Here is a 27,828-nt window from a genome sequence, read left to right on the forward strand (position 1 = left end):
ATACATATATATACATATGCATACACATATATTATACACACACACACACACATGTATATAAATTATATTTGTATTTATGTATACATATATACATACATACAATTCCACAACATCATACATTTTAATGGTGTGTATACATTTAATATGATATATAGATGGGGATTATCATACCTTAAAAAAACGGATCGGCGGTATGAGTAAAGCCTTGGACGAAATACCATATATTAATAGGGTAGAAGCCTCTATGTTCTGAATCGAACTGACATTAAGGTTAACTTACATTTTATGTTCTTCAAGAGGAAGTAAATACCGGTCATGTACAAGAGTTTGATCTATATGATCAGTTCAATCTGTTGATTTGTGTCTGTGTTAGAAGCCATTATTTATAATATCTTGAATTGTAAATCGATCTTATACAAATTATTGAAGAATTGAAACATTTTCAGCTTTCAGAAGACGATCAAAACTCTATCACTTCACTAGGGCTTGGCTCTGACGTTCCTCTGTTTACTAAAAATGCAAATGAAGAGAAATGCTATTTTGAAATTAGCAGTAGGCTAGTTGCACGATATGAAAGCAAAAATTCGTAAGTAATATTTTTAGATTCTATTAGAAAATAACATAATGAAGGTTTTGTCTGCTGTCTGCTGTGTGTGTGTGTGTGTGTGTGTGTGTGTGTGCACGTGTGTGTGTGTGTGTGTACATGTAAATAAAGAAAAAGCAAAGACCGAAAGTTCTCATTGGTTAGATTCTTATCTTTCCATCATGAAGGAGGTGTAATTTTTTCCAGTGTCTATTTGCTCCCATTACTGGTTGCAAATTTTTAGTGTACTACATCTGGCAATATTATGAAGCAACTCTGAGCCTCCAGAAACAGCTGTTGGACTTGTAACATCATATCTTCTCCACTCTAATTCTTCAAGTCTATGTAATCTGAATATGTTTGATCTATTAAATATAAATATATATATATATATATATATATATATATTTATACTTGAATATTAATTATCTAAAAATTTTCAGTCTTTGCCTTTTCGTAATTTACATTTAAAGCTGCCTATGTATTGTGTATATGAAACTGAAGAAGTTTATTTGCATCATTGTCTCCATATCTGTGCAATTGGATTCTCCTTATAGCCACTCATTACCCTGCTCACTTGATCCTCAGTAAAGATTTTGGAGTGTGAGTTCAAATCATTTGAGTGCTACTAAGTGTTTTCTATATAGAGATTCTCTTGATCCTCTCTGTTATCTCATTCTTTCTCTCTCTTTATCTCTCTCTCTCTCTCTCTCTCTCTCTCTCTCTCTCTCTCTCTCTATATATATATATATATATATATATATATATATATATATATACATATGTGTGTATATGTATATACATATTTATGTGGGTATTTACATGCATTCATTCACGTGAATATATGCTCATATACATATCTTCATGTGAGAGTACTTTGTACATACATATTTCTATCCATTGCTTGTTTATGTGTTCTATGCGTGTATATGTGTATGTATATTTACATACATGCATATAGTTACATAGATGTGTATATCTATGAATATGTATGTATGTATATGTGTGTATGTATATATATATATATATATATATATATATATATTGATAGAAATGGCAAGCCAACAAAAGAATGAAAGAGACCTCGATATTATGTAAATAGAGGAATTTACTTGTAAATATAATATGTGACAATTATTCTGTAGCCATGATAAAACTCCGAGTTTCAGATGTCGAGGCGGAGATCCACACCGATGTCTCCTCAGTTATCGGGCCATCAAAAAAATGCTATGAACATTTTTACTCCCTTACCTTTACTCCCTCCCCTTACTTAGCGGTCATTCTAATAGCTCTTTTGTCTTAATAACGGTCAATCAGACAGTAATTTCCCTTTGTTTAACAGTCATTTTCATAGCATTTTTTTCGATGGCCCGATAATTGAAGAGATGGGTTTCCGCCCCGATATCCAAAACTCAGAGTTTTATCATGGCTACCGAATAATTGTCACATATTATATTTACATCTATATACATATATATATATATATATATATATATATATATATATATATATATATATATATATGCACTGTATTAAAAGATGAATGTTTTTTGACTTGTGTTAATATATGTTTATTTATTATTTCATATAAATGTCCCTCAGTTCTATAAACAAATCACAAAAGTATTTATTTATTCCCTCATCCATATAATAATATTATTTACTGTAACTCATTACCTAACCTTTATTTATTTATTTACCAATTATTACCCTGATTATATTCACATATTATCCATTACCCACTAAAACAAACTATGACCCCCTGGCCCAGATTTATACCAATATAAGCCATAAAATAATATCAGTCTGCTGAGATGATTTGTAAACACAACGCCTAATAACCTAACAGTATATCTTTTCTACCCACTGATAAGATTTTGCCGAATATAATGATTTAATAATTGCTATTTTAATCTTTAAGCTTAATTGAAACAACTGTAAGAGAATATGTTGGACATTTGCAGATAATAAATTTTTATTAAATGCTTTATCTCCATTTTGTTAATTTTCTTTTGAATGATTATATACAGATATATGTGTGTAAATGTCAAACAATGAGAATGAGTAGTCAACACTGCATTGGTGGCTAAAAATTCATTGCGAATTAGGGCTACCATTGGTTTCATGTTAAGAAAATATCTTAAACAATCCTGAAGCTGATTACATAGAAGAATTGGTGTTTTAATCCAAAACTGAGATGAACATCAATTTCTCTATGTGATCAGCTTGAAGAATTGCTAAGATATTTTCTTAACATGAAATCAATGGTAGCTTTGATACAAAAATGAAGTATATATATATATATATATATATATATATATATATATATATCACTAATCTAAAGCCTGGAAGAGACTGGCTTCTGCTAAAGGCCTGTGAAACTTTAAGTTGCATATAGCCAAATCATACTGTTTAGAATGATATATGTATACACACACACACACACACACACACACACACGCATACACACATTATATTATATTATATATGCATATATTATATATATGTATATATTTGTATTTAAATAATCTTATATGTTTTTGTTATTTTCAGTGACCATCCCTGTAATTCTTTGAAACCTGTGAGGGGATATACTAACTGTTTTGAAATATCTGTTAGGTTTGTGCTTTGATATTTAATTAGTTTATTTATAATATCACTAAATCTCATTTTTTTATTTTAAAATATGATTTCCCTTTTATAACTTATATTTTCTTATACCCTTATTACTTTTCTAAACTTTTGTGGTAATGCCTTTTTTTAGTAAACATTATTTGTCCTATCTTTAAAAAAATTCTTCAAGACGGTGCCCCAGCATGGTCGCAGTCTAATGACTGAAACAAGTAAACGATAAAAAATGTTATGCATCCACCCCCACCCCCTTATCCTGCCTACATCCTACGATACCAAATGGCTACTCATATGTGGACACTGTAGCATATCTACCCCAACTCTTACACTAATGGTTCTAAACCATTTTTTATCTATGGATCTCTTTGATTCTTATTTTATTCTGATGGAACCCTATAACCATTTGATGATTAAAAACTAGTTCTATAGAAACCTCTTTCAAAATTCCTTTTTTGTTTTTCATACATTAACTTGTGTAGGTTGAAATCATGTAAAATGTTAGAGAAAGAAACCTAGCTGTTTCTTGCAATTCATACCAATACATACATCTAAAGCAAATTTTTTAAAGAGGTCCTTAAAACACTATTGTGGATCCCCAATTTACTATTTTGTTGCATGGACTCTAAAAAATGTTATATGGACCCTCGGGCCATATGAACCCCAGTTGAGAACCATTGTCTTACACTAATATACATCTACCTCAAGATCTCACACTACTGTATAAATAGCCACAGTTCCTACACTACAACATGTGTGTGTGTCTGTAGATAAGAAGATTACTTCCCAATCACATCGTATTGGGTTCAGTTTCACTGCATGCCACTTGAGCAAGTGTTTTCTAATATAACCAAAGCTTTGTGAGTAAATTTGTTAGGCAGAAACTGAAAGAAAAAGGCGGTGAGCTGGCAAAAACGTTAGCATGCCAGGTGAAATGCTTAGCGGTATTTTGTCTGCTGCTACGTTCTGAGTTCAACTTTCACTGAGGTTGACTTTGCCTTTCATCCTTTCGGGGTCGCTTAAATAAGTACCAGTTACGCACTGGGGTCAATATAATCGACTTAATCCATTTGTCTGTCCTTGTTTGTCCCCTCTGTGTGTAGCCCCTTGTGGGTAGTAAAGAAATAGGAAACTGAAAGAAACCTGTTGTAGAAATATATATTTATATAAGGTGCATTCTAGAAGTTTTGAGACTGTTTTTATTTTTTTGGAGAAGCAGTTATAGCTGTCCTAGATTATCATAATTTCAGTATAACATTATATGTCTTAGAACCTGCCAACTTTTATCATTATATGCTAATCGCTGCTGTATTTTGTCATTGTAGAACAACTTCTTTAAAATGAATGTGTGTTCACAAAACTCTTAATTCATTAGCATAAGGAGGACTATGGGCCACCCTGTGTTTCAACATCCTCGTGTCCCTTCAACCAAAGCTACCCCAGAGCACTGAATCTAAGCAAGAGTCTGTGGTTCTTGGTTATAACTTCAGTAAATAAATCATTTGAAGATGTGTGTTAATATGTACCAACCAATAACAAACATCATGTGTACAGTCAACAGTGAGAATCAAAGCAGTAACATTCTTAATACTTTCTGACAGATTCTGACATGAATATGCTAACCACTACTGTATTTTGTCATTGGAGAACAACTTCACCTTTCAGAGGAATGGGTGAAATATATATTGTCATAAATATATATCAGATTTACTTTTGTTTATTAGTTCATTTTCTTTATTTATTCCAGGTATCTTAGATCCCAAAACTCATCTTTAACAGTTATAAATGTTGGTATTTTGAAAGGATATTATGTTAAAGAGGAATTTTTTAAAAAGGTAGTATTGCAAAAATATTCTATCAAGTCTTAAACATTCATCTTTCTCAGCTTCTTGAATCTCTTTTATTCTCTCATTGTTCCCCAGTAAGTATGATCTCCACAGACAGGTACATAAGAGCAATGCTTCCTGAAGTGTGTTCTGAGAAACTCTGGAGTTCTTTAAAAAAATTCTAGGGTTCAGCAAGATAAAATGTATTGTAATAGAATTTAATAAAAATATACTCTTCAAAAATTTGTTATTAATAAGGAAAGCAGTATTAATTCACATTAATGGTCTGTATGTCAGACTTTGAGCATATATACTGTTGAAAGCCTTACAAACTATGGTATTCATCTTGAGAAAGCATCTCTTACAACTGTACAGTGTTTCAAAACACAGAAATAAATCAGCAGTTGCTGAAAATCACTCAGCAGTGGTGGTGCCATTGTTAAATCCAGATTGCTGTTTTCCCAAGCTTCGTCAGTAGCATGTATCCACTGGCTTCATATACTGCTGGGCGATTTCACCTGCTGCTGCCATATTTCTGTGTTTTGATATATTTTAGCATTTCATTTTTATATACTTATATTATTGGAGATAGATTCTTAATATTCCATTTAAGAACATTAGTGATAACAATTATATACATATCCATGTAGCAATTTAGCAAATCACAAAGTAGTAGACTTTAAAATAATGTCTCTATAGAAATCTATGATGTATCTATTATAAAGAAGGAGTAAATTTAATACATTGCAAGCTGGGGTGATTTTTCTACCTTAATACCCTGTTAGTTTTTCATTGCTAACTGAATTCAGTATCACAAATTTCTTTATAATATCATTTGACTGAAATTATTTATCATATACTATTATACTATCATGTATGATATAACAATACCTCAGTTCTTCATATAATAAAATGATATTTCTTTATTTCAGCTGTCAGCCAATAACTTGAAACATTTTAAATTAAATGGAAAATCTACATTAACGTTAATCTTTGAGAGTGTAAGTATTGCTGCTGTGAAAATTTTAACTACATGCTATATATAAGTTATCTTTCTTGAATGAGTTTAATTGGTTTGTCAATAGAGTGCGCTTTCCATCTAAACTATTACATCAACAAATTAATAGGTCCAAGTATAGATGTGTAGTTATGTAGTTCTCTTTGTAACAATGCAGCTTAGAATTTAAAGTTCATTGTCACTGGACAGCATGATGGCAAATGTTTCCAGCTATGGCATCAGGTTAACCAATTCTTTTTGTTTGAGAATTAGTAAACAGAAACTATACGAACTGTGTCTTATATATGTATATGTACATACACACACATATATATGTATACATACACATGCACATATATACTCATATATATAATATATATATAATCATCATCATCATCATTTAATGTCTGCTTTCCATGCTGGCATGGATTAGACCGTTTGACTGACTGGTAAGCTGCATCAGGTTCCAGTCTGATCTGGCATGGTTTTTGTGGCTGGATGCCCTTCCTAACAGCAACCTCTCCAAGAGTGTAATGGGTGCTTTTACATGTCACCAGCACAAGTGCCATTTACAAGCTTGAGCCTGCGTTATAAATGAATATTAAAAAAAATGAATGACTATGGGATTGCACCTAGAAAATTCCCTTCTGAGGCACAAGTCCAGCAGCCTCCTCTCTCCATGCCACTGATGTTATGCAAGGGAAAGGCAAAGGCCGATACAGCTTGGCACCAGTGATGTTGCAACTCATTTCTACAGTTGAGTAAACTGGAGCAATATGAAGTAAAGTGTCTTGCTCAATTACTCCATATAGAATGACACTGGTTTGGTAGAAATAAAAAAATGACTAGACTTAAGCTCACATGATATTCGTTTATATTTTTTCAGGCTCATATTCAAATGACATTTTAGTCAACTTTGCCTTTCAGTCTTACATTAATATAAATAGTCTTACATTAATGAAAAATTCTTAATGAAGTTGTAGACAAGTTAATCTAATAATCATAATTTGTGGTATTTTACCAACATTATGTAGCACTGTTACTGTAAGTAAATATCAACATAAATTTCTTCAAATAAATATCAATTCACAAAAATGGTAACCAAAACTATTCAAATTAGTAAATATCATATATGAATAGCTGGTCTTGTGCCAAAATTTAAAACTAATATTATATATAAATAGGCCAACCCATGCTAATATGGAATTCAAATGTTAAATAATGATGGCGATGATAAGTATAATGAAAACGATGGTGGTGGTGGTGGTGGTGGTGATGATGATGATGACGAGGAGGAGGAGGTTATTGGATTGTCAGACAAAATATCTTGCAGTATTTAATTGCATCCCTATACATCGTGAGTTCAAAATTAAGTTTACATTTTATCCTTTTGGAGGTAGGTGCTGGTGAAATAAAGTATTCGCTGAAACTTTTGAGTCGATTTAATGGACTGCACACATTCCTAAAATTTGAGGTCTTGTGCTGTATTTTCATCATCATCATCATCATCATCATCATCATCATCATCATCATCATCATCATCATCATTTAATGTCTGTTGTCCATGCTGGCATGGGTTAGACGGTTTGACTGAAACAGGTAAGTTGGAAAGCTGCACCAGGTTCCAATCTGATTTGGCATGGTTTCTACAGCTGGATGCCCTTCCAAATACCAACCACTCCAAGAGTGTAATGGGTGCTTTTTATGTGCCAGTTACATGACATTGGCATTGGCCACAACTATGATTTCACTTGACTTGACAAGTCTTCTCAAGCATGGCATATTGCCTAAGATCTTGGTCACTTATCATCTGCATGAGACTCAATGTATGAAGGGTACTTTTTATGCTCCACTGGCACAGGTGGATGTTATGTGGCACCAGCATCGGCCACAACTATGATTTCACTTGGCTTGATGAGTCTTCTCAATCATGGCATATCATCAAAAGTGTTGCTCACTTATCACCTCTGAGAGGCCCAACGTTTGAAGGGTGCTTTTTACATGTCACCAGCACAGGTGCCTGTTATGTGACACCAGTATCAGCCATGACTATGGCTTCACTTGGCTTGATGGGTCTTCTCAGTATTATAAATACAACAAACATGCAAAGCTGGCAGAATCATCAACACTCTGGGCAAAATGCTGAGTGGAATTTCTTCCAACTTTATGCTCTGAGTTCAAATGCCACAGGGGTCAACTTTGCCTTTTATCCTTTTGAAGTCAATAAAATAAGTACCAGTTAAACACTGGGGTTAATGTAATTGAGTACCCCCTTCCCCAAAATTGCTGGCCTTGTTATAAAATTTGAAACCTGTATTATAGATGTAATAATGTACTATAATAATGCTCTTGTGTTCTTTCTCCATCACAACATATGAATGAGAAAGGAAGGGGTGATAGATGAATAAAGAAGGAAGGAAGGGGTGGTGGCAAACTGGTAGTGGGAGCATTTCAACTCTGTGTAAGTATATGTGTGTGTATGTAATGGAGAGGTATGTGAATGTCTGTGTGTGTGTGTGTGTGTGTGTGCGTGTGCATGTGCAATGGAAGTGGGATGGTGAACATTCAGCACTGAAAAGAAAAATCAAACAGCATTTCAACTCTGTGTGAGTATATGTGTATATGTGTCTGCATGTACAAGGGAAGTATGTGAATGTTTGTATGTGTGAATCAGTGTTCTTTCAGTAACAAACGATGGTCGATGTCACATCTCAAAAGACAACCACTAGATAACATTGACAAGCGTATCAATTTGATTTACTATCCATATTTATATATAATGAATTTCAGATTCCAAGCAACAGCACCTTCTCTTTTCATATATTGATCTTCCAAGGGCGGCAAGAAAGTGTATTATACCAATCACCTATTCAAATTTATGAACTGAATAAAATACGTAAGTGAAATTAGTGCTTTTTTTTTTTACTTCTCTTGAAGTTAGTTACTTGTGGAACACTTCTTAATATGTTTCTATTCTGTAGACAATAGCTTGACAGAATTGGTGTATGTCTGTGTTTGTATTCATGTTTATGCTTATGTCCTGCATGTAGCTGTTCATCCTGGGTCATCTTAGCAGTATTATAAGCCTTTGTGCAAATCAGTGCACCAGGCTCTATAGCAGTAGTTCTCAACCATTTTTTAACCGAGGGACCCCTTTATTTCCTATTTTACTCATGGATCCTCAGCCATTCAATGCTGTGCCATTTGAAACTATCCCTCAATCAAGATATTCTTGATGCAATGGTCCCCTATTACAATGAGGCTCAAACAGTTGGCTGGTTTAAGGAATGCATCACCTATATACCGGAACTTAACATCCATAAAAGAAAGCACCACCATAAGATCCATTGGTTAGTCCTACTTTTCTCACTCAATGAATGGGAGAGGTTTCCCTGAGATTAGTAGATAAGCATTTCATGCAGTCCCACAAGTATAAGAAATTATTCGAAAGGGTCTCATTCAGCTGTGCACCTAGTGTAAAAAAGATATGAGTGAACATCCCACAACACCACACTGGAGCAGGATACATGTGTAGGGGTTAACAATGAGTGCCCAGTAGACAGTTGATGCAACACCATGATCTATGAAGCAGAGGTGGTATCTAATAGTTGCAGCCACAAAAGCAACAACAATGAAAGGGCACACAGAAATATGTTGGTGCAATGGAGGACTCCCTTAAAGCCAGACTATTTATATATTTATCTTTATCTTTTATTTGTTTCTATCATTAGACTACGGCGATACTTGGGCACAACCTTGACGAATTTTCAGTCGAATAAATCAGCTCCAGTACTTACCTTTTTTAAACCTGCTACTTATTCTATCAGTAAGTTTTGCCGAACTGCTAAGTTATGGGGACATAAACACACCAACATCAGTTGTCAAGCAATGGGGTGGGGGAGACAAACACAGACACAAACACATAATTATATATATATATATATATATATATATATATATATATATATATATATATATATATATATATATATATACATGCATACATACATACATTCATACATGCAATGGCTTCTTTCAGTTTCTGTCGACCAAATCCACTCACAAGGCTTTGGTTGGCCTGAGGCTAAAGTAGAAAACACTTGCCCAAAGTGTCACACAGTGGGACTGAACCTGGAACCACATGGTTGGGAAGCAAGCATCTTACCACATAGCCATGCTGTGATATGTAATTGTAAGATCCACAGATCTAGGTGTAGGAAGTTAGTAAGCTTCAAGCAGTCTGTGGTAGATAAAAAAACTAACTTTCAGGAACAATAATAGTCTATTGATATAGAAAGTTGTAGGCTTTTCCCATATTGAAGTTCGATAAGCTAAACATTTTAAATCATATTTCCAGTGAGTTAACTTGGGATCTCTTAAAAACAATGTAACCTTCATATGACTAAGGTATCTTCAGCCTGATGAATAGCTAGTGGAGTATCTCTCATTGAGCAATTATTACTTCTGAGAATCTGCTAACTAGGAAATATATGTAGCCTGGATTTTACCTGCTCCACTCCTTCAAATTATATAGACTGAAACTGAAAGAAACATATTGTATGTATATATATATATATGCGTGTGTGTGTGTGTATATATGTATATATATGTATATGTGAGTAAAAATAAATACAAAAAAAGGGGTTTTGTATGATTGTGTATAGAGGAATATATTATTTTGTTTAAAAGAGTTCCAATTCTGTCTGTTTTTTATGTTTTATTTATATTCTTGTAAAATTAATGTGGGATATAGAATATGGAATATACAATATATAATATAAAAATGGATGGTACAATGAAATAAAGTATTGAATGTCTTATTGAATATATGGAATATGTCTTATTGAATATATGGAATATTGAGTGTTCAATATAAAGGATTAAAATATATAAAGGCGAATACGTATTTTCTATACCTTGTGGTATTTCATCATGGCCGGTATGACAGACATATACATATATATATGTATACACACACACACACACACACACACACACACATAAATATATATGTAAGGACTTTTTTCATTCAGTGGAACCCCAAAAAAGTTGTAGGGAGCAAGATCGAGTGAATAGGAAAGGTGGGTGAATGGGGTCATGTCATTTTGGGTCAAAAACCATCTCACACCCAAGGTGGTGTGCAAAGGTGCATTGTCGTGATGAAACCACCACTCTCCACTTTGTCAGTGGTTGGGGGGTTTTTGTCTAGCCGTGTCTCACAAATGCTTCAGAACTGCCAAGTAAAACATTTGGTTAACAGTTTGACCAGGAGGAACAAATACTGTGTGGACAATACTTTTTGCATCAATGAAACAATGGACTTCACTTGATGCACTTTTGGGGGGTTGGTGACATTGAATGCTTCCATTGACTTGATTACTGCTTTGTTTCCAGGTCATAGCCAGCGCATCAGATTTTGTCACCAATGATGACCTTCGAAAAAAGGTCCAGATCAACTTCCAGCCATTCTTTCACTTCACGACAAACATTCAGTCATGATTGCTTTTGATTTTCCATGAGCAAGCAAGACACAGATTTTGCTGCAACTCTATTCCTTCACAATTCCTCACTCAAAATACGTTGGGGGTGGCTCCAGGAGACATTAGTTATAGCAACAAGTTTGTCAATTGTTCAGCGATGAACCTCCAAGATCAGTCCATGAATTTTGGTGATGTTTTCGTTCATTTGAGAGATCAATGGTCGTCCTGAATGAGGTTGGTTTGGTCTTCAAGTGACAAGTAACCATTCCCAAAGTGTGAAAACTAATCATAAACTTGTGTTTTGCTCATGGCAGTCAGAACTTCTTCCAATCTCACCCTATTCTGTTTATAAAACAATAATAAATTGGAACCTGTAATCCTAGATATAGTGGAAGCACATGGCTTAGTGGTTACGGTGTTGGACTGATGATTGTAAGATTGTGGTTTCGATTCCTGGGCTGGGTGATGTGTTGTGTTCATGAGCAAAAATCTTTATTTCACATTACTCCAGTCCACTCAGCTGTCGAAATGAGTACCACTAGTGGAGGTGTGTTGCTTAGTGGTTAGGGTGTTGAATTCACAACTAAGATTGTTGTTTCAGTCCCTGAACCAAGCAATCCATTGTGTTCTTGAGCAAAACACTTCGTTTCATGTTGCTCTAGTCCATTAGATATATTATATCTGAAAAATAAAGTATGATGTTTATGTCTGATTACTGCAGTAATTGATCAGAGATAATCTGGGACTACACAACAACAATAATAACAATTACAATTGCAAATAAGCTTCAATACATTTCATATATAAAGGTGACAAGCTGACAGTATGTTTTGCAATGTTTCATCCAGTATTTTATGCTCTATGTCCAAATCACATCTTAGTCAGTTTTGCCTTTCATTCTTCTGAGATTAACAAAATAAATTGCCAGTCAACTACTGAGGTTGACTGTATTGATAAAGCGCCTATCCTCAAAATTTCTGGCCTTGTGCCTAAATCAGAAAACTATATATATAATATATAAAACCACGTAATGTTCTTTTCAGATGAAAGCTGTTCAATTCTTTATCCAAAGAAAGAAATACATTTGTTCTGTGACCCAAAGCAATTGCAGTGTACTTGTTCAGGAAGTAAGTAAGATTTTAATATTTCTTATAAGGTTTTATATAATTTTATTTAAACCAGCCATATCTGGCAAAATATTCTACCTGTTTTATGTTCAAACTGGCTAGATCTGGCTCCTCACACCTACTATACAATGTCATTCTAAAAATAAACAATCACATCAATTGACAAAGGACATATGTTATGATATTAGGCAACTGGTTTCATTTTCCGCATTCTTGTTGGGTGTTGGGCCTCACAGAGGCAATGACAAATGACTGAGATCTTTGGCAATACGCTGCGTGTTCAGTATTTTTGCTCCTTTTATCAGTGCCCCTGGACTGGCTCTTGTGCAGGTGGCACATAAAATACACCATTTTGAGCGTAGCTGTTGCCAGTACCACCTGACTGGCCTTCGTAGGATTTTCGAGCGAGATCGTTGCCAGTGCCCCTGGACTGGCTCTTGTGTGGGTGGCACATAAAATACACCATTTTGAGCGTGGCCATTGCCAGTATCGCCTGACTGGCCTTCGTAGGATTTTCGAGCGAGATCGTTGCCAGTGCCCCTGGACTGGCTCTTGTGCAGGTGGCACATAAAATACACCATCTTGAGCGTGGCCGTTGCCAGTACCGCCTGACTGGCCTTCGTGCGGGTGACACGTAAAAGCACCCACTACACTCTCTGAGTGGTTGGTGTTAGGAAGGGCATCCAGCCGTAGAAACTCTGCCAAATCAGATTGGAGCCTGGTGTAGCCATCTGGTTTCACCAGTCCTCAGTCAAATTGTCCAACCCATGCTAGCATGGAAAGCGGACGTTAAACGACGATGATATATATATAACAGTATTAATAAAATAAATGGAATGAGTAAAAGATTTTATTGGGTGTGACACATGTTTCAACCTGTTCCTGGTCTCTTTGGGTACATCAATAAAAAGTCTCACTAGAGATTTCTTGAGTTGGCTTTCGTACCGCTACATGTCCATCAAATTTGAGAATGAATAAAAACAGAAAAATTATTGAAACGCAAAAAATTTAAATATGAATATGGAAAGTATACATTCTAGTTTAGAGAAAATGATGTAATGAGCCTTCGCTATTGTAACTGTTAACAGAAAGAAAAGGAAGATAATTGTGTGTGTGTGTTTGTCCCACAACATCGCTTGACAACTGATGCTGGTGTGTTTACATCCCTGTAACTTAGCAGTTCAGCAAAAGAGACCAATAGAATAAGTACTAGGCTTACAAAGAATAAGTCCTGGCATCGATTTGCTCAACTAAAGGTGGTGCTCCAGCATGACTGCAATCAAATGACTGAAACAAGTAAAAGAATAAAAGAATCTATATATATATGTACATACACACACACACACACACACACAAATATGTGCACATATCTATCTATGCTATTTGAATTTTTGAATTTCATATTTGAATTTTTTGTGTTTCAATTTTTCTGTTTTTACGCATTCTCGAATTTTATGGACATGTTGCGGTACGTAAGCCAACACAGGAAATCTCTAGTGAGACTTTTTATTGATGTACCTGAAGAGACCCAAAACAGGTCAAAACATGTGTTGTACCCAATAAAATCTTTTACTCATTCCATCTATTTTATTAATACTGTTACCCTAACTGCCACTACAAAGTTTCTGCAATAAATCTATGGATAACAACAGGTAATTGAAACTGTACCAGTGCTTTACTCATCACCTATTTATACATCTTGTATAATTTCTCCATTATATATATATATACATATATATATATGATGAGGCGATGACTACTGACCGAGACCTTTGGAAATGTGCTGTGCGTGAGAAGACCCGGCAAGCCAAGTAAGATCGTTGCCAGTGCCCCTGGACTGGCTTGTGCGGGTGGCACATAAAAGACACCATTTCGAGCGTGGCCATTTTCGTGCGGGTGACACGTAAAAGCACCCACTACACTCTCTGAGTGGTTGGCGTTAGGAAGGGCATCCAGCTGTAGAAACTCTGCCAAATTAGATTGGAGCCTGGTGTTGCCATCCGGTTTCACCAGTCCTCAGTCAAATCGTCCAACCCATGCTAGCATGGAAAGCGGACGTTAAACGATGATGATGATGATGATGATGATATATATAGGGAGAATTCACAAAAAATCAAAAGACGAAGACAGATGGTGTAGACAACAAACAGATGTATTAGTATAATGCTTGGGAAGTGAAAAAGTCTTTAACATTTTGAGCCTACGCTCTTCCACACAAAGGAACACAGAAAGAAACAAGGAGAGAAAATAAAGAATGTGTAGTGGCTACCGATCTATCATGGTGATAGATATATATTTTACTATATATATATATATATATATATATATATATATATATATATATATATACATAGTAAAATAGGGATTCAGATAGAATCAAGTACTTGAAAAGATATGCACCAGGTAGGATTGGATACTCTCTGTGATTCCGGCCTATGGTTGGTGAGTATCAAATAGGATATTCCAGTTGTGTATACAGAGAAAACCAACCCTATGAGCCTAGGGGCTGATCCAAGGCACGCATTATGAGCTGACAATTATCCATCGTCTGTTATTAATCATTTGATATTTTATATATATATATATATATATTATACACACACATACACACATACATACTCATAAAAACATAGTAAAGATGAATAGGTAGGTGGTTAAGACATGCAGCTCATCATCATAAGGTCATGAGTTCGATACTCAGTGGTGTGTTGTATTCTTGAGCAAGACACTTTATTTGACATTCCTCCAGTGCACTCAGCTAGCAAAAATGGATAGTACCTGTATTTCAAAGGGCCATCCTTGTCATATTCTGTGTCATGCTTGGAAAGAGATGGAAGTCCACAGGTGCTAAATCTGGTGAATAGGGCAGGTGCAGAAGTGATACCATATTGTTTTTGGTGAGAAACTCACAAGTGAGAAGGGCTTGGTGACAGAGTGCCTTGTCATCGTGAAGAATCCAATTCTTCATGCTCCACAGATCCAGTCACTTTTGCCAAATGTCCTTCAAATGCTTCAAGACGTCATAGTAGAACTCTCAATTGACAGTCTGGCCCTGGGTGACAAATTCTCGATGCACAATACCACATTTGCTGGGGTGACGCTTGTGATAGCTCTTGCAGGGACATTCTTCTGTGTCACTTGAAACATTGCGTACAACCTATTGACTCACTTCTCTAAGCTTGCCAAAGCATGCTCAATGTCCCTGTAGCAGACTTCCCAAGTTTAACCCAAAATTTCGCATTGATCTAACTTCCTGTCTATGTCAAAATCGCTGACCACAGCGTACATGTGATCACAAAACCATAAATTTCACAACTTGCAAAGTAAACACAGTAACATTACTCGGCACACTGCCTCCTGAAAGTCACTGCTAGCTCTCACTGCACACGCAACCATGTGCTGCCATCTGTTGGCATGCTACAGATCTAGTTTGAGGAACTTTTGATACAACCTCATATATGATGATTTCAGTCCTCACTGTTGTACTTATGGAGTTGGAAGAGTTATGAGAATTTTTTGTTGCTTTTTTTAATAAATGTAAATTTAAGTATTTTTCATGTTAAATTATATTACTTTTATTGTAACAGACTGCGTAAATTGCTCAGAAGATGACGAATTACATAAAATGAAGTATTATGAGAAATTAGCTTGTAAAGCAAACCAAACTGGTGAGTTAGTCTTTCTTTTATTTTCCTTTGACTGATCTGGTTCATTAACTGTTAAAAGAATATTCTTTTCTAAAGCGACCGATAGAATAAGTACTAGGCTTACAAAGAATAAGTCCTGGGGTCGATTTGCACGACTAAAGGCGGTGCTCCAGCATGGCCGCTGTCAAATAACTGAAACAAATAAAAGAAACCCTTAAGGTGATAAGCTAGCAGAATCATTAGCATGCCAGGCAAAATACTTAGTGGCACCTCATCCGTCTTCACATTGTGAGTTCAAATGCTGCCAATGTTGACTTTGCCTTTCATCCTTTCTGGTTTGATAAAATAAGTAGCAGTTGAGCATTGGGCTCTATGCAATCAACTTAGCATCTTCCCTGAAACTGCTGGTCTTGTGCCAAAATTTGAAGCCAATTTTAACATACTCTTAATTTTATTTTGAGATCTTGAAAATCACAAAATTTGAACAAAAAAAAAAAGATTCTATTTTTACAGTTTTCTGTAAGTTTTCCTACAATAATTTTAAGCAGATCACTGATTGCTGACTAAACAGAATATATATACATATATATATTTTTTTGTTATCCCATATTTCACTGCCATGCAGCATAGCTGTTTGCACACAGGCATCAAACAATCTACCTTTCACTCTGGGAGAGAGGCCCTTTGTTGCCAGCAGGGGTAGGAGCTCTCTGAACTTTGCCCATCCTAATCTTATTCTCACAGCTATTTTGTTATCCCACTTATTTCAGTGTGCTGCTGCTGCTGCTGCTGCTGCTGCAACAACAAACACACACTCTTGTATTTATTATCGAATAACCTCCTATTTTTTCCATGTCATCTGTAACATATTTTCTTCATTATTTTTTTCTAGTCAGCTAGTTTTTCTGTTATTTCTTGGCTTAAGTTGATTGTTTACTGGGTCTGTGTGTTTTATTTTTTTTTTAATGATTTTCATATTTCTTACTCTAAACTTACATAGGATCATCTTACTGCTGCCCCACTTTCGTATCTGTTTTCTTTTTTATCCCTCTACTTGTGCTTTGTATTACTGCATCTCTTTGCTAGCTCTCTGGTAGTGGTGTAGACCTAATTAATAGAGCTTGCAGTGAAGAATACTTGTTTAAAAGTGTAATCATACTAAAACATAAGAGTCTGTCCAGGACAAATGGTGTTTTGAATCCTGTTAAATAAATTCTCGTGTGATTAATACTATGGTAAACACACCATAGTCTTTTCCTATATATATATATATATATATATATATATATATATATATCAAAATAGAAGTCTAGAAGAGTAGATTGCATTTGTGCACATAGTTAAATATGTGTATGTATCTGTGTACAACTTATTGATTCTTAGCTTATAACTACTATAAAGATAGCATGATTTATCACCCCAGTTTTCCATAAGTAAATACTCAGAGCAATCTTTATAGAAACCACCCTATAAGTAAATAATTAAGTACTGATATGAATATTAAACTAATTCTATGTAATCTTCCCTTTCTGATGTTGAAAATTGGTATATATACACAGTTTATCTATTCTGGTTATAACATTTTTAGTAAGCTTAAATTTTATCTTCATACAACATAACAATATTGTTTATATACAATCATCCATTGTATCCCAGGATAATTTCCTCTGTATCAACATCATAGGTTTTATTAGCGTTTTGCCCCTTTAACTGGTAATTAACATCTTGATTTAGGGTCTTCCCCTACTCAGCCTCCTTTATAGACAGTTACTTATACATTTTCTAAATCCAGACAATATTTATGACCATACCCAACTATAAACTGTCAACTAACTCCATCTATCCATTCTAAACAGACACTGTCCTCTAGCCTTAGATTTGGTAGTTGATAAAAAAAGACTAATAAATTAAAAGTGAACCACAATCATTTACAAGCTATGACCCTAACAAATTTCATACAGTTCTTAGAAGTGTAGTATATTCTGAGTCACATTAATAACAACATGGACTTTCTCCCTCTTCTTGCTCTATTAGAGAATTTGAGTAAAATTATATTAATGTGTCCATCTGATTAAAAAATTCTATTTATTTATGCAGCTGAGGATAGCCCACGTTACTCTAGGTCTGAGTGGGACTTTGCACCAGCCACAGATTTGGTCTCAGTTGCCTTCTATGTCACAAGTCTGTAGCTCTTCCTCCTTTTCATTGAATTTCTCATTTAGGATGTCCCTAAGTCTCTGACCATATGGAAGGTCCTTAAGATTCCAAATCCTTCTCTCCCAAATTGGTTTACTTCTTGGTATCCTTCTGGCCTGGATTCTAAAGTCACTAATGGCTAGTCTATGCTAGGGGGTACATTCTTCACCAGGGAGGGTCTTTGTATTTAGGAGCAACCATATATCATGCTGTTTAGTAAGAATGTAATCAATCTGGCTAGTACAGACACCTGATTGGTAGGTTATCAGGTGACAGGCTGGCTTTCTGAAGTTCATGTTACAGATCAAAAGATGATTTGCGTCACAGAACTTCAGTAGTCTTGTTCCCTCTTTGTTTCAGGAGCCAAATCCATGGCCCTCATGCAAGATACCAGGCTGCTGTCCGACATGCCTATTGAAATCTCCAGCCACGAAGAGGAGATCATTGTCACTTGTCTTTGAGGTAGCCTGCAGAAAAATACCATAAAAGTGGTCCTTCTGTTCATTTGGTAGGCTTGCTTGAGTGGCATAGGCAGAGATAATTGTCACTATACTGTTTTGTAAGACTAGCCTAAACTTAAGCACTCTATCACCTATTCTGGCTACCTCTATGACCTTATCCACCCACTTCTCTGCAAGAAGTATGCCCATGTCACCTACCTTATCACTGCTACCTTCCCAGAAGATTTTATACCTGTGTCTTACCTGTGAGGAACCTGGCTGAAGCTCCTCTCTACCTTACCTCTTGGATGCAACATCTATCAACACACCTTTGTTCAAGTATCTCAAAAATCTTGCTAGACTTACCTTTCAATGTGCCTACATTGAGAGTGCCAACTCCGAAAACTGGGAAAGGGACGTGGGAAGGAACATGGGAAGGAGTGATGTTATTCAGTATCTGAAAAAAAGGTTTCCATGTTCATTTGATAACAGGCCTATCACATCAGTTGTTCTCTCACTTTAACCTACCATCATTCAAACTATTATTATTATTATTATTATTATTATTATTATTATTATTGAGTGAGAGAGCAGCACATGCCATCAATGTGACACTGGGGTACAAATATACGAAGCCCAATATACTCATCATGACTACCTGTCTAATAAGGGTACACCAGACATACATCTCAACCACTTCTGTGTGACATGGTAATCTCATATCAAGATAAACAGTGCATGATCTTGCAGGTGGGGCCCAGTTAGAAGTTTCTTCAGGTTGAATAACCCATCCTGCTCAAAAGTTCCCCGAATAAGGTTTGCTTAAGGATGATGAACGAAACACCCATGTTTCCGGAAGTGAATTATTCAAATCCCAAAGAATTTCTCTCAACACATGATTATGATGCTCCCCAACTACTTCTTCTCATGATCAGAGATGCACATATTGTCAGCCACTAAGGGACATGCTCAACTGGTTAAGGTCAAGCAACTGGCATGCAAATCTGTGGTATTGAGCAGAATATTTACTGTAGCTTATCTTTTATACCAAGACAAAACAATGTACATGATAGCATTTCCAATCAGTTAAGATCAGAAGCCATGAGAGCCACTGCCTGGTATTTCAGTAGGGCATTTATTATTATTATTGTTGTTGTTGTTGTTGTTGTTGTTGTTGTTGTTGTTGTTGTTATTGTTATTATTATTGTTGTTGTTATCATCATCATCATCATCATCATCATCATCATCATCATCATCATCATCATCATCATCATCATCATTAATATTATTATTATTATTATTATTGTTTGTTACAGTGGCATTCATCACAGTGTTGTCATATGATTCTGATTCTAAAACATATACAGCAAACATCACAGAGTTATTTATAGGTAAGAATTTATTTTGTAATTAATTCGTAATTTTATTTTGATTACAAAGAAACAGATTTAACCATTAATAGCTATACACAGACACACATGCACACACGTGCCCATCCACTTTTAAAGTCCTGTAGTTCATCATTGTCATCATTTGACATCCATTTTCCATGCTGGCATGGGTTGGACAGTTTGATAGAACTGGTAAGCTGGGGAGCTGCACCAGATTCCAATCTGACTTGGCATGGTTTCTTTGACTGGATTCCCTTCCTAATGCCAACGACTCCATGAGTGTAGTGGGTGCTTTTTACATGCCACTAGCACAGATGCCAGTTACGTGACACTGGCATTGGCCATGACTACGATCTCACTTGGCTTGACAGGTCTTCTTAAGCACAGTATATCACCAAAGGTCTCAGTCACCTGTCACTATCTCCATGAGGCTCAATGTTTGAATGGTGCTTTCAACGTGCCACCAGCATGGGTGCCAGTCACACGGCACTGGCATTGGCCACGCCTACAATTTGTCTGTTTAAATTTCTCAATCCTGTTAGAAGCAAGAGATTTCAATGAAAAATAGTAAACAGGTACAGGTGTGGCTGTATGGTATGACCTTTACTTCACATCCATATGGTTCCAGGTTCAGTCCTTCTGCATGGCACCTAGGGCAAGTGTCTTCTACTCTACTCCTGTGTTGATCAAAGCCAGGTGAGTGGATTTGGTTGACAGAAACTGAAAGAAGTCCATCATATGTATGTGTGTGTGTGTGTGTGTGTGTTTTGTGTTTGTCTCTCACCACTTAACTGCTGTTGGTTTGTTTCCATTCCTGTAACTTAGCAGTTTGGTAAAATGCAACCAATAGAATAAGTACCAGGTTTTAAAAAATTAAGCAGAGGGCAATTTGTTTGACTAAACCCTTCAAAGCAGTACCCCAGCATGGTTGTAAGCAGTACCCCAGCATGGCTGTAATTCAATGGTTAAAACAAGTGGAAGATAAAAAGAGAGTCGAGTTAATGGTTCCTCTTGAAGATAACAGAATGTAGTGATTGATGCAGTGCCTGGCAGGGTTGGATACAACAAAGGTGATGTGAGAAGGAGAGATGAGTGGGACTGGAATACTGAAATGGAAGTAGCTTGAGCCTAGCCAGCTCTGGGGAGAGATGACATCATAATAATGGTAGAAGAGGTAGGAAGGAGACAGTTCACTTACGGGATAGAGGCTAGAGGGTGTCTATGAGAAATTTATGTCAATAAGTTGGTTGGTTTTTTTTCTGAATGCAGTCTAGGCTATCTGTGTGTGCAACAGTAGCGTCATTCCAGATGTGAGAGCAATAATCAGTTGCATTGAATAGGCATGAACTATAAAAACTCCTTTACTGGTTTGGTTATAGCTATAAAATACATGCAGCCATGGCTATAGGTGTAAGCGTGGCTGATAGTTGCAGGCATGGCTGATAGGTGCAACCATAGCTATAGGTGCAGGCGTGATTGATAGGTGCAGGTATGGCTCTGTGGTAAGAAGTTTGCTTCTCAACCGTATGGTTCTGGGTTCAGTTCCAGTGTGTGGCACTTTGGGTAAGTGTCTTCTGCTATATCCTCGGGTTGATCAAAGCCTTGTGAGTGGATTTGGTTGACAGAAACTGAAAGAAGCTTATTGTATATACCACACACACAGACACACACACACACACACACACACACACACGCACACACACACACACGCACACACACACACACGCACACACACACACACATGCATACATATGTATATATCTATGTGTCTGTGTTTGTCTCTTCACCACCACTTGACAACTGGTGTTGGTGTGTTTATACCCCCATAACTTAGCAGTTCAGCAAAAGAGACCAATAGAATAAGTACTAGGCTTTAAAAAATACATCCTGGGGTTGATTTACTTTAGCAACTAGAAAAACCCTTGAATGTTACTGCAATCAAATGACTGAAACAAGTGAAATAAAATGAAATAAAAATAAAAACAAATTCAAATATTGCTATTTTACTTTTATCTGACTACCTTTTGTATAATTTTACCAGGTCCCACTTCCATGAAGCAAAATAACACAAAAATAATAATTCAAGAAGCTTATTGCTTTTGTCCAGAAATAGACAATAATAATGACAAATATCTGATAATGACAAATAAATACTACAAGACAGATGTTGGGTAAGTACTCCGTTTACTTCAAATTAATTATAGTTCTTTTAATTGCATTAAATCAAATAAATTTTAAAAATTAAAATTTATATTTAAAAAATGATGGATGATTCTAATTCTGGTATTACTATTTTTTTTCTTGTGTAATGAGAATTTGAAGTAGGAGACTGATTGTTTTAAATACATTTGATGTATAGATGTATTATTGCCTTGTATACAGAATGCTGTTTTGAACTATTACTGCTTCCATCACTAATAACAAATTAGGCGTTAGACTCAAGATAAACAATTTCTTTAATTCTATCAACTACCAGCATATTGCTTTTTTATTCAATGTTGTTTAATATATTTGAAATTATAACAGATCTACTCCTTCCTCCTGTTGAATCTTAAAATACTTTAGATCAATGATTCCCAAAATGTGGCATATGCCTCACTGATAGGCCTGGGAAAATAGTGGTGGGGCACGAGATCCAAAATTTTTTTTTTTTTAGTGGGATATAGAATTTTGAAAATCTTTTTTCCACAGCAAACATATTACTTCCGTACTCAACTAAGCCAAACCAATCCCTCCAGCCAAGCATACGTTGTGAAGACTGTTTGTGACAGTATAGCGCTATTCTAATGCCCAAATATGGAGGCGCAATGGCCCAGTGGTTAGAGCAGTGGACTCGTGGTCATAGGATCGCAGTTTCGATTCCCAGACCGGGCGTTGTGAGTGTTTATTGAGCGAAAACATCTAAAGCTCCACGAGGCTCCGGCAGGGGATAGTGGCGAACCCTGCTGTACTCTTTCAACACAACTTTCTCTCACTCTTACTTTCCGTTTCTGTTGTACTTGTAATTCAAAGGGTCAGCCTTGTCACACTGTGTCACGCTGTATATCCCCGAGAACTACGTTAAGGGTACTAGTGTCTGTGGAGAGCTCAGCCACTCACTCGTTAATTTCACGAGCAGGCTGTTCCGTTGATCGGATCAACTGGAACCCTTGACATCATAAGCGACAGAGTGCCAACAACAATGCCCAAGTGTAGACATTTCTTTAAGGAAAGCATATAATTATGAGAAGTTGATACTCAGTACATAATAAAAGAGTTACCTGTAAATTATGTAACTGGCATTCTGTTACGTTGGTTATGATGATGTAGGTTCCTGTTGATCCAATCAATGGGTCAGTCTGTTCATGCAATTAACCTGCAAGAGGCTGAGCACTCCACAAACATGTGCAGCCTTAACGCAGTTCTCAGGTAGATTCAATGTGACACAGAGTGTGACAAGGCTAGCCTTTTGAAATACAGGTATTACAGATTATTTTATGTGAAATAACTATGATAAAATATTAAAAATGAAGTTGTTTTGTTTTTTTTTCAAGCACTGGTGGGGCATACATTTTTCTGGGAAGTTATACTGGGGCCAGAGGAGGGAAAATAGGTTGGGAAACACTGTTTTAGATAATTTTAAGCATGGATCTGCAAATCTAAATCTATTCTGATGCCCCACACCTATAACCCTGGTGTACTTTAGAAATTGATTAGGTCTGTTATGAAAGTTTCAATAAAAAATCCCCTGTTAGCTGCTCTCTCTCTCTCTCTCTCTCTCTCTCTCTCTCTCCTTTCTCTCCTACTTGTACTGGAAAATTAGTTTCAGATTGCAGCATGTTTGTAGAACCCTTTCCATAGGCTGTGTCGTAAGAAGCTTATTCCTCTTATATGGTTCTGGGTTCAGTCCCATTGCTTGACACCTTGGGCAAATACCTTCTACTATAGCCTTGGGGTGACCAATGCCTTTTGTATGGATTTGATAGATGGAAACTGAAAGAAACCTGTTGTATATTTCTATATCTATGTGTGTGTGTCTTTGTGTTTATGTTTGCCCCCCACCCCCACCCCACTTGACAACCAGTATTGGTGTGTTTACATCCCAATAACTTAGTGGTTTGGCAAAAGAACCAATAGAATAAGTACAAGGCTTTAAAAAATAAGCACTGGGGAGGTCGAGTCATCCATTTAAAAATTCTTCAAGACAGTGCCCCAGCATGGCCACAGTTTAATGACTGAAATAAGTAAAATCTAAATGATAAAAAGTAGTTTGAATGTGAGTTAGTTGCTAATTTGAGCAGGTTAATATACTCCTCAGAAACTTTCTCTTTCAAGCTCATTTTCCACTTCATCATCATCGTTGTTTAATGTCCGCTTTCCATGCTAGCATGGGTTGGACGATTTGACTGAGGACTGGTGAACCAGATGGCTACACCAGGCTCCAATCTGATTTGGCAGAGTTTCTACAGCTGGATGCCCTTCCTAACACCAACCACTCCGAGAGTGTAGTGGGTGCTTTTACGTGCCACCGGCACGAAGGCCAGTCAGGCGGTACTGGCAATGGCCACGCTCAAAATGGTGTATTTTACGTGCCACCTGCACAGGAGCCAGTCCAGCTGCACTGACAACGATCTCACTCGAATGACTTTTCACGTGTCACTGGCACACGTGCCAGGAATGCGAAGCTTCGGCACAAGTGCCAGAAAGGCGACGCTGGTAACGATCACACTCGAACGGTGGTGCCATCACGATTTCGCTTTCACTTGCCCAAAACATAATACTAAACATCTCCTCCTTTTGTGAACAACATAAGATACTGGTCAGCAGCATAACTGTGTGGGTGAAGAAATTCACTTCTCAACTGCATAGTTTTGGATTTAGTTCTGCTACATGACAGGATTTAGTCCTGCTACATGAGTGTCATCTCTGAGTGTCATCTACGAATAACACGTGTAAAGTCATGCACACACATATGCACTCACAAAGTATTGGTGTGTATGTGTGTGTGTGGCTTTAAGCGTGTGCACACAAATGTAAACATGCACGCACCAATACACTTGCATGCTTATAATATATATAAGATGTAGGTGTGAGTATGTGGTAAGAAGTTTGCTTCCAAGCCACATGGTTCCATATTCAGTCCCATTGTGTGGCACCTTAGGCAAGTGTCTTCAACCAAATAATGTTTTCCAACACTATTGAACTATCATGTTTTTAATGTATCTAATTTTTATCTAAAAATGCTTTCAAATATTTCTTTCAGGTATAAGTTTTTGATTGACCGCTATGGTTTGGTTGTTGAAAGGATGTCAAAAGTGAACAAAATAAAGGAGACCATAGATAAATTTGCTGCAAAAATTAAAGATGTAGGAAAAAGCTTTTGTGATTGAAAATATATATGAGGTGATCTACAGTTGTCTATATATTTTGTTCAAAATGTACAAATACAATCTCTTCAGATAAATTATTTTTTAATATGTTTTTGTTGTGACTAAAGGAACCATTTTGCTCAGTTCAGTTTAAATGTGTAATATTTATTTGGGTTATGTTTTTCTTTTTCCATCTGATATAGATTCTAGTTTACATTATTTTGGACAATGTTATAGAATCTATTACTATGTCTTTAAAAGGATTTTAAAGTCATTTTCCAAGATGCTGAGTTAGTTGTACAAAATATGTATTAAATCTCACACTGTTGCAAATATTATTTATTGAAAACTAATTTCAATAATGCATATTTATTTTACATATACATATTGGAGGGCATAACCTGCCAACCATTAGATTTGGCATTGCAATTTTTGTCAAATCCTCTTTTTCAGATGTTTTTCTACATCCTCTGATTCCATTGACTTAAATCTTAATTTCTATTGAAATACATTACCATAGTTTTAATTAATTTTGAAATAATAAAAAAATTTAGTAAAATTACTTTGTCATAGTTAAGCTGGTGTCTGGACCATTAATCAGCAGAAAATGTTGGTGGAAGGTTTCAAATTAGATCATGTTAAATAAACATAAGGTTTGTATCATAAAACCAGTCTTAGGTGGGCTGGTATCTTTGTAATAACTCTCTTCTTTCATCTCTCTCTATGTCCATGTGTTTTGCAAGCTTTCATGAAAATTTCATGGAGGAAGTAGAGTAACATACAGAAGCAATGCTTCCAAATAATGTGACTTCCCCAGCATAGCTGTGTTTGGCATTGATACTAACTAAACCAGACCAGACCAGCCCTGTAAGTCTGCAACTCTGCCCTGCTCTTTGATGCTATAGTAATTACAAGAGTCTCATTTTAAGTCGTTTAAGCTCTTTGATGTGTTGCCTATGTGGTGTCCAATTTTCACAGTCATGCAGAAGATATGGTAAACTTGGAAAGTTGTAGTCACCATCATGTTTTTGTGGTTGATCCCATAAAAGCACTGGCAATCAAATGATTGATTGGCTTCAGATGATTTTCTTGAGCTCTTATTTCCCTGATGACTGGACAGTATCAGCCAAGAATGTGATATTCTAGAGCAATTTGAAAGAATCAGTATTGACTGATGGATGAAAGTTGAAATTTTAGGGTCACTGTCGAGACTTATATGTGTTGTGCTCAACTTTTATGCTGTTCCAACAAGGACGTGTTTAGCTGTCTCTCTCCATCTTTCGAACTTACGCTAGACAGCTCGCTCACATCTACATACCAACGTCCCAACAACCATGCTCACACACACAGAAGACGTCTCAACAAACAAGAGCTAAAGATGTATATATTAACCACCTTAAAATAAATAATTGTTTAAGTTGATAGTCTGGAGTTCAGCGTTCCGTTAATTCTTAATTTTATATAGGAAAGTCAGGTATACATCTAATGATGTATAACCCACTTTCCTATAGGGTAATTAACCAAGGGGGCTAATTGTCCTAGGGGGTAGTTGTCATCGGGGGGAATTGTCCTATGGAGGGTGGGGGTGGTAATTGATATGGTCAAGAACATTATTTGTCAAGTCAAATGGCATGGTTTGGTATGGTTATGTGTGTTATAATGTTCAATGCGTGTATTTGGAAAACTTATGCATGGTTTTACAAATTCTGTACAATATTTTTTTGACAAACAAATTGTTACATTTTTATAAGAAAATTATTTAATAAACCATTAAAAACTATCCAAGAATTTGTTTACTTTTTCACTGTGTGAATGGAAAGCTTCAGTTCAAACTTTATTACCTTTGAGCAGGAATTAGTGAAGATACATTATATTCATTTCCTAAATCAACACACTTCAAAGTAATGAATACTAACTCTGTTGTGTTAGCAGTTGGAATTTACAGAAGGAAAGTTACATAGATACAAGATGGTGGAATCCTAACTTTTTTGATTATCAGAATTTTCAGAAACGTTTTGCAAATTTGTGTTCTACACATGAGAAATTATATGAATATTCAAAAACGAAAAAAAAAAAAAAAAAATTGTGTGATGTATGGGGATTTAGCTGTTATTTTTAGTGCATCTCATGTCCACCTCATACCATTCTTGTTTGATACTCTCACA

The 27,828-nt window shown here is 35.9% G+C and overlaps 1 protein-coding gene across 2 annotated transcripts in view; it reads left to right on the plus strand.

Moving 5' to 3' along the window:
• Window positions 1-27,443, plus strand: part of LOC106869164 (A.superbus venom factor 1) — a 168,614-nt gene extending 141,171 nt beyond the window's left edge. For both annotated transcript variants that reach the window (XM_052976969.2, XM_089344804.1), the window contains 10 exons: window positions 447-586; window positions 3,137-3,202; window positions 4,959-5,046; window positions 5,970-6,038; window positions 8,825-8,930; window positions 12,558-12,641; window positions 16,229-16,309; window positions 20,241-20,315; window positions 22,357-22,486; window positions 25,558-27,443. In XM_052976969.2, coding sequence (XP_052832929.2) covers window positions 447-586; window positions 3,137-3,202; window positions 4,959-5,046; window positions 5,970-6,038; window positions 8,825-8,930; window positions 12,558-12,641; window positions 16,229-16,309; window positions 20,241-20,315; window positions 22,357-22,486; window positions 25,558-25,684 — 966 coding nt within the window. In that variant the 3' untranslated portion in view covers window positions 25,685-27,443. The remainder of the gene's footprint in view (window positions 1-446; window positions 587-3,136; window positions 3,203-4,958; window positions 5,047-5,969; window positions 6,039-8,824; window positions 8,931-12,557; window positions 12,642-16,228; window positions 16,310-20,240; window positions 20,316-22,356; window positions 22,487-25,557) is intronic.
• Window positions 27,444-27,828: the final 385 nt, after the last annotated feature.

The sequence above is a fragment of the Octopus bimaculoides genome, chromosome 2 (assembly GCF_046866305.1).
Source record: "Octopus bimaculoides isolate indiv1 chromosome 2, ASM4686630v1, whole genome shotgun sequence".
In the NCBI taxonomy this organism is placed as follows: domain Eukaryota; kingdom Metazoa; phylum Mollusca; class Cephalopoda; order Octopoda; family Octopodidae; genus Octopus; species Octopus bimaculoides.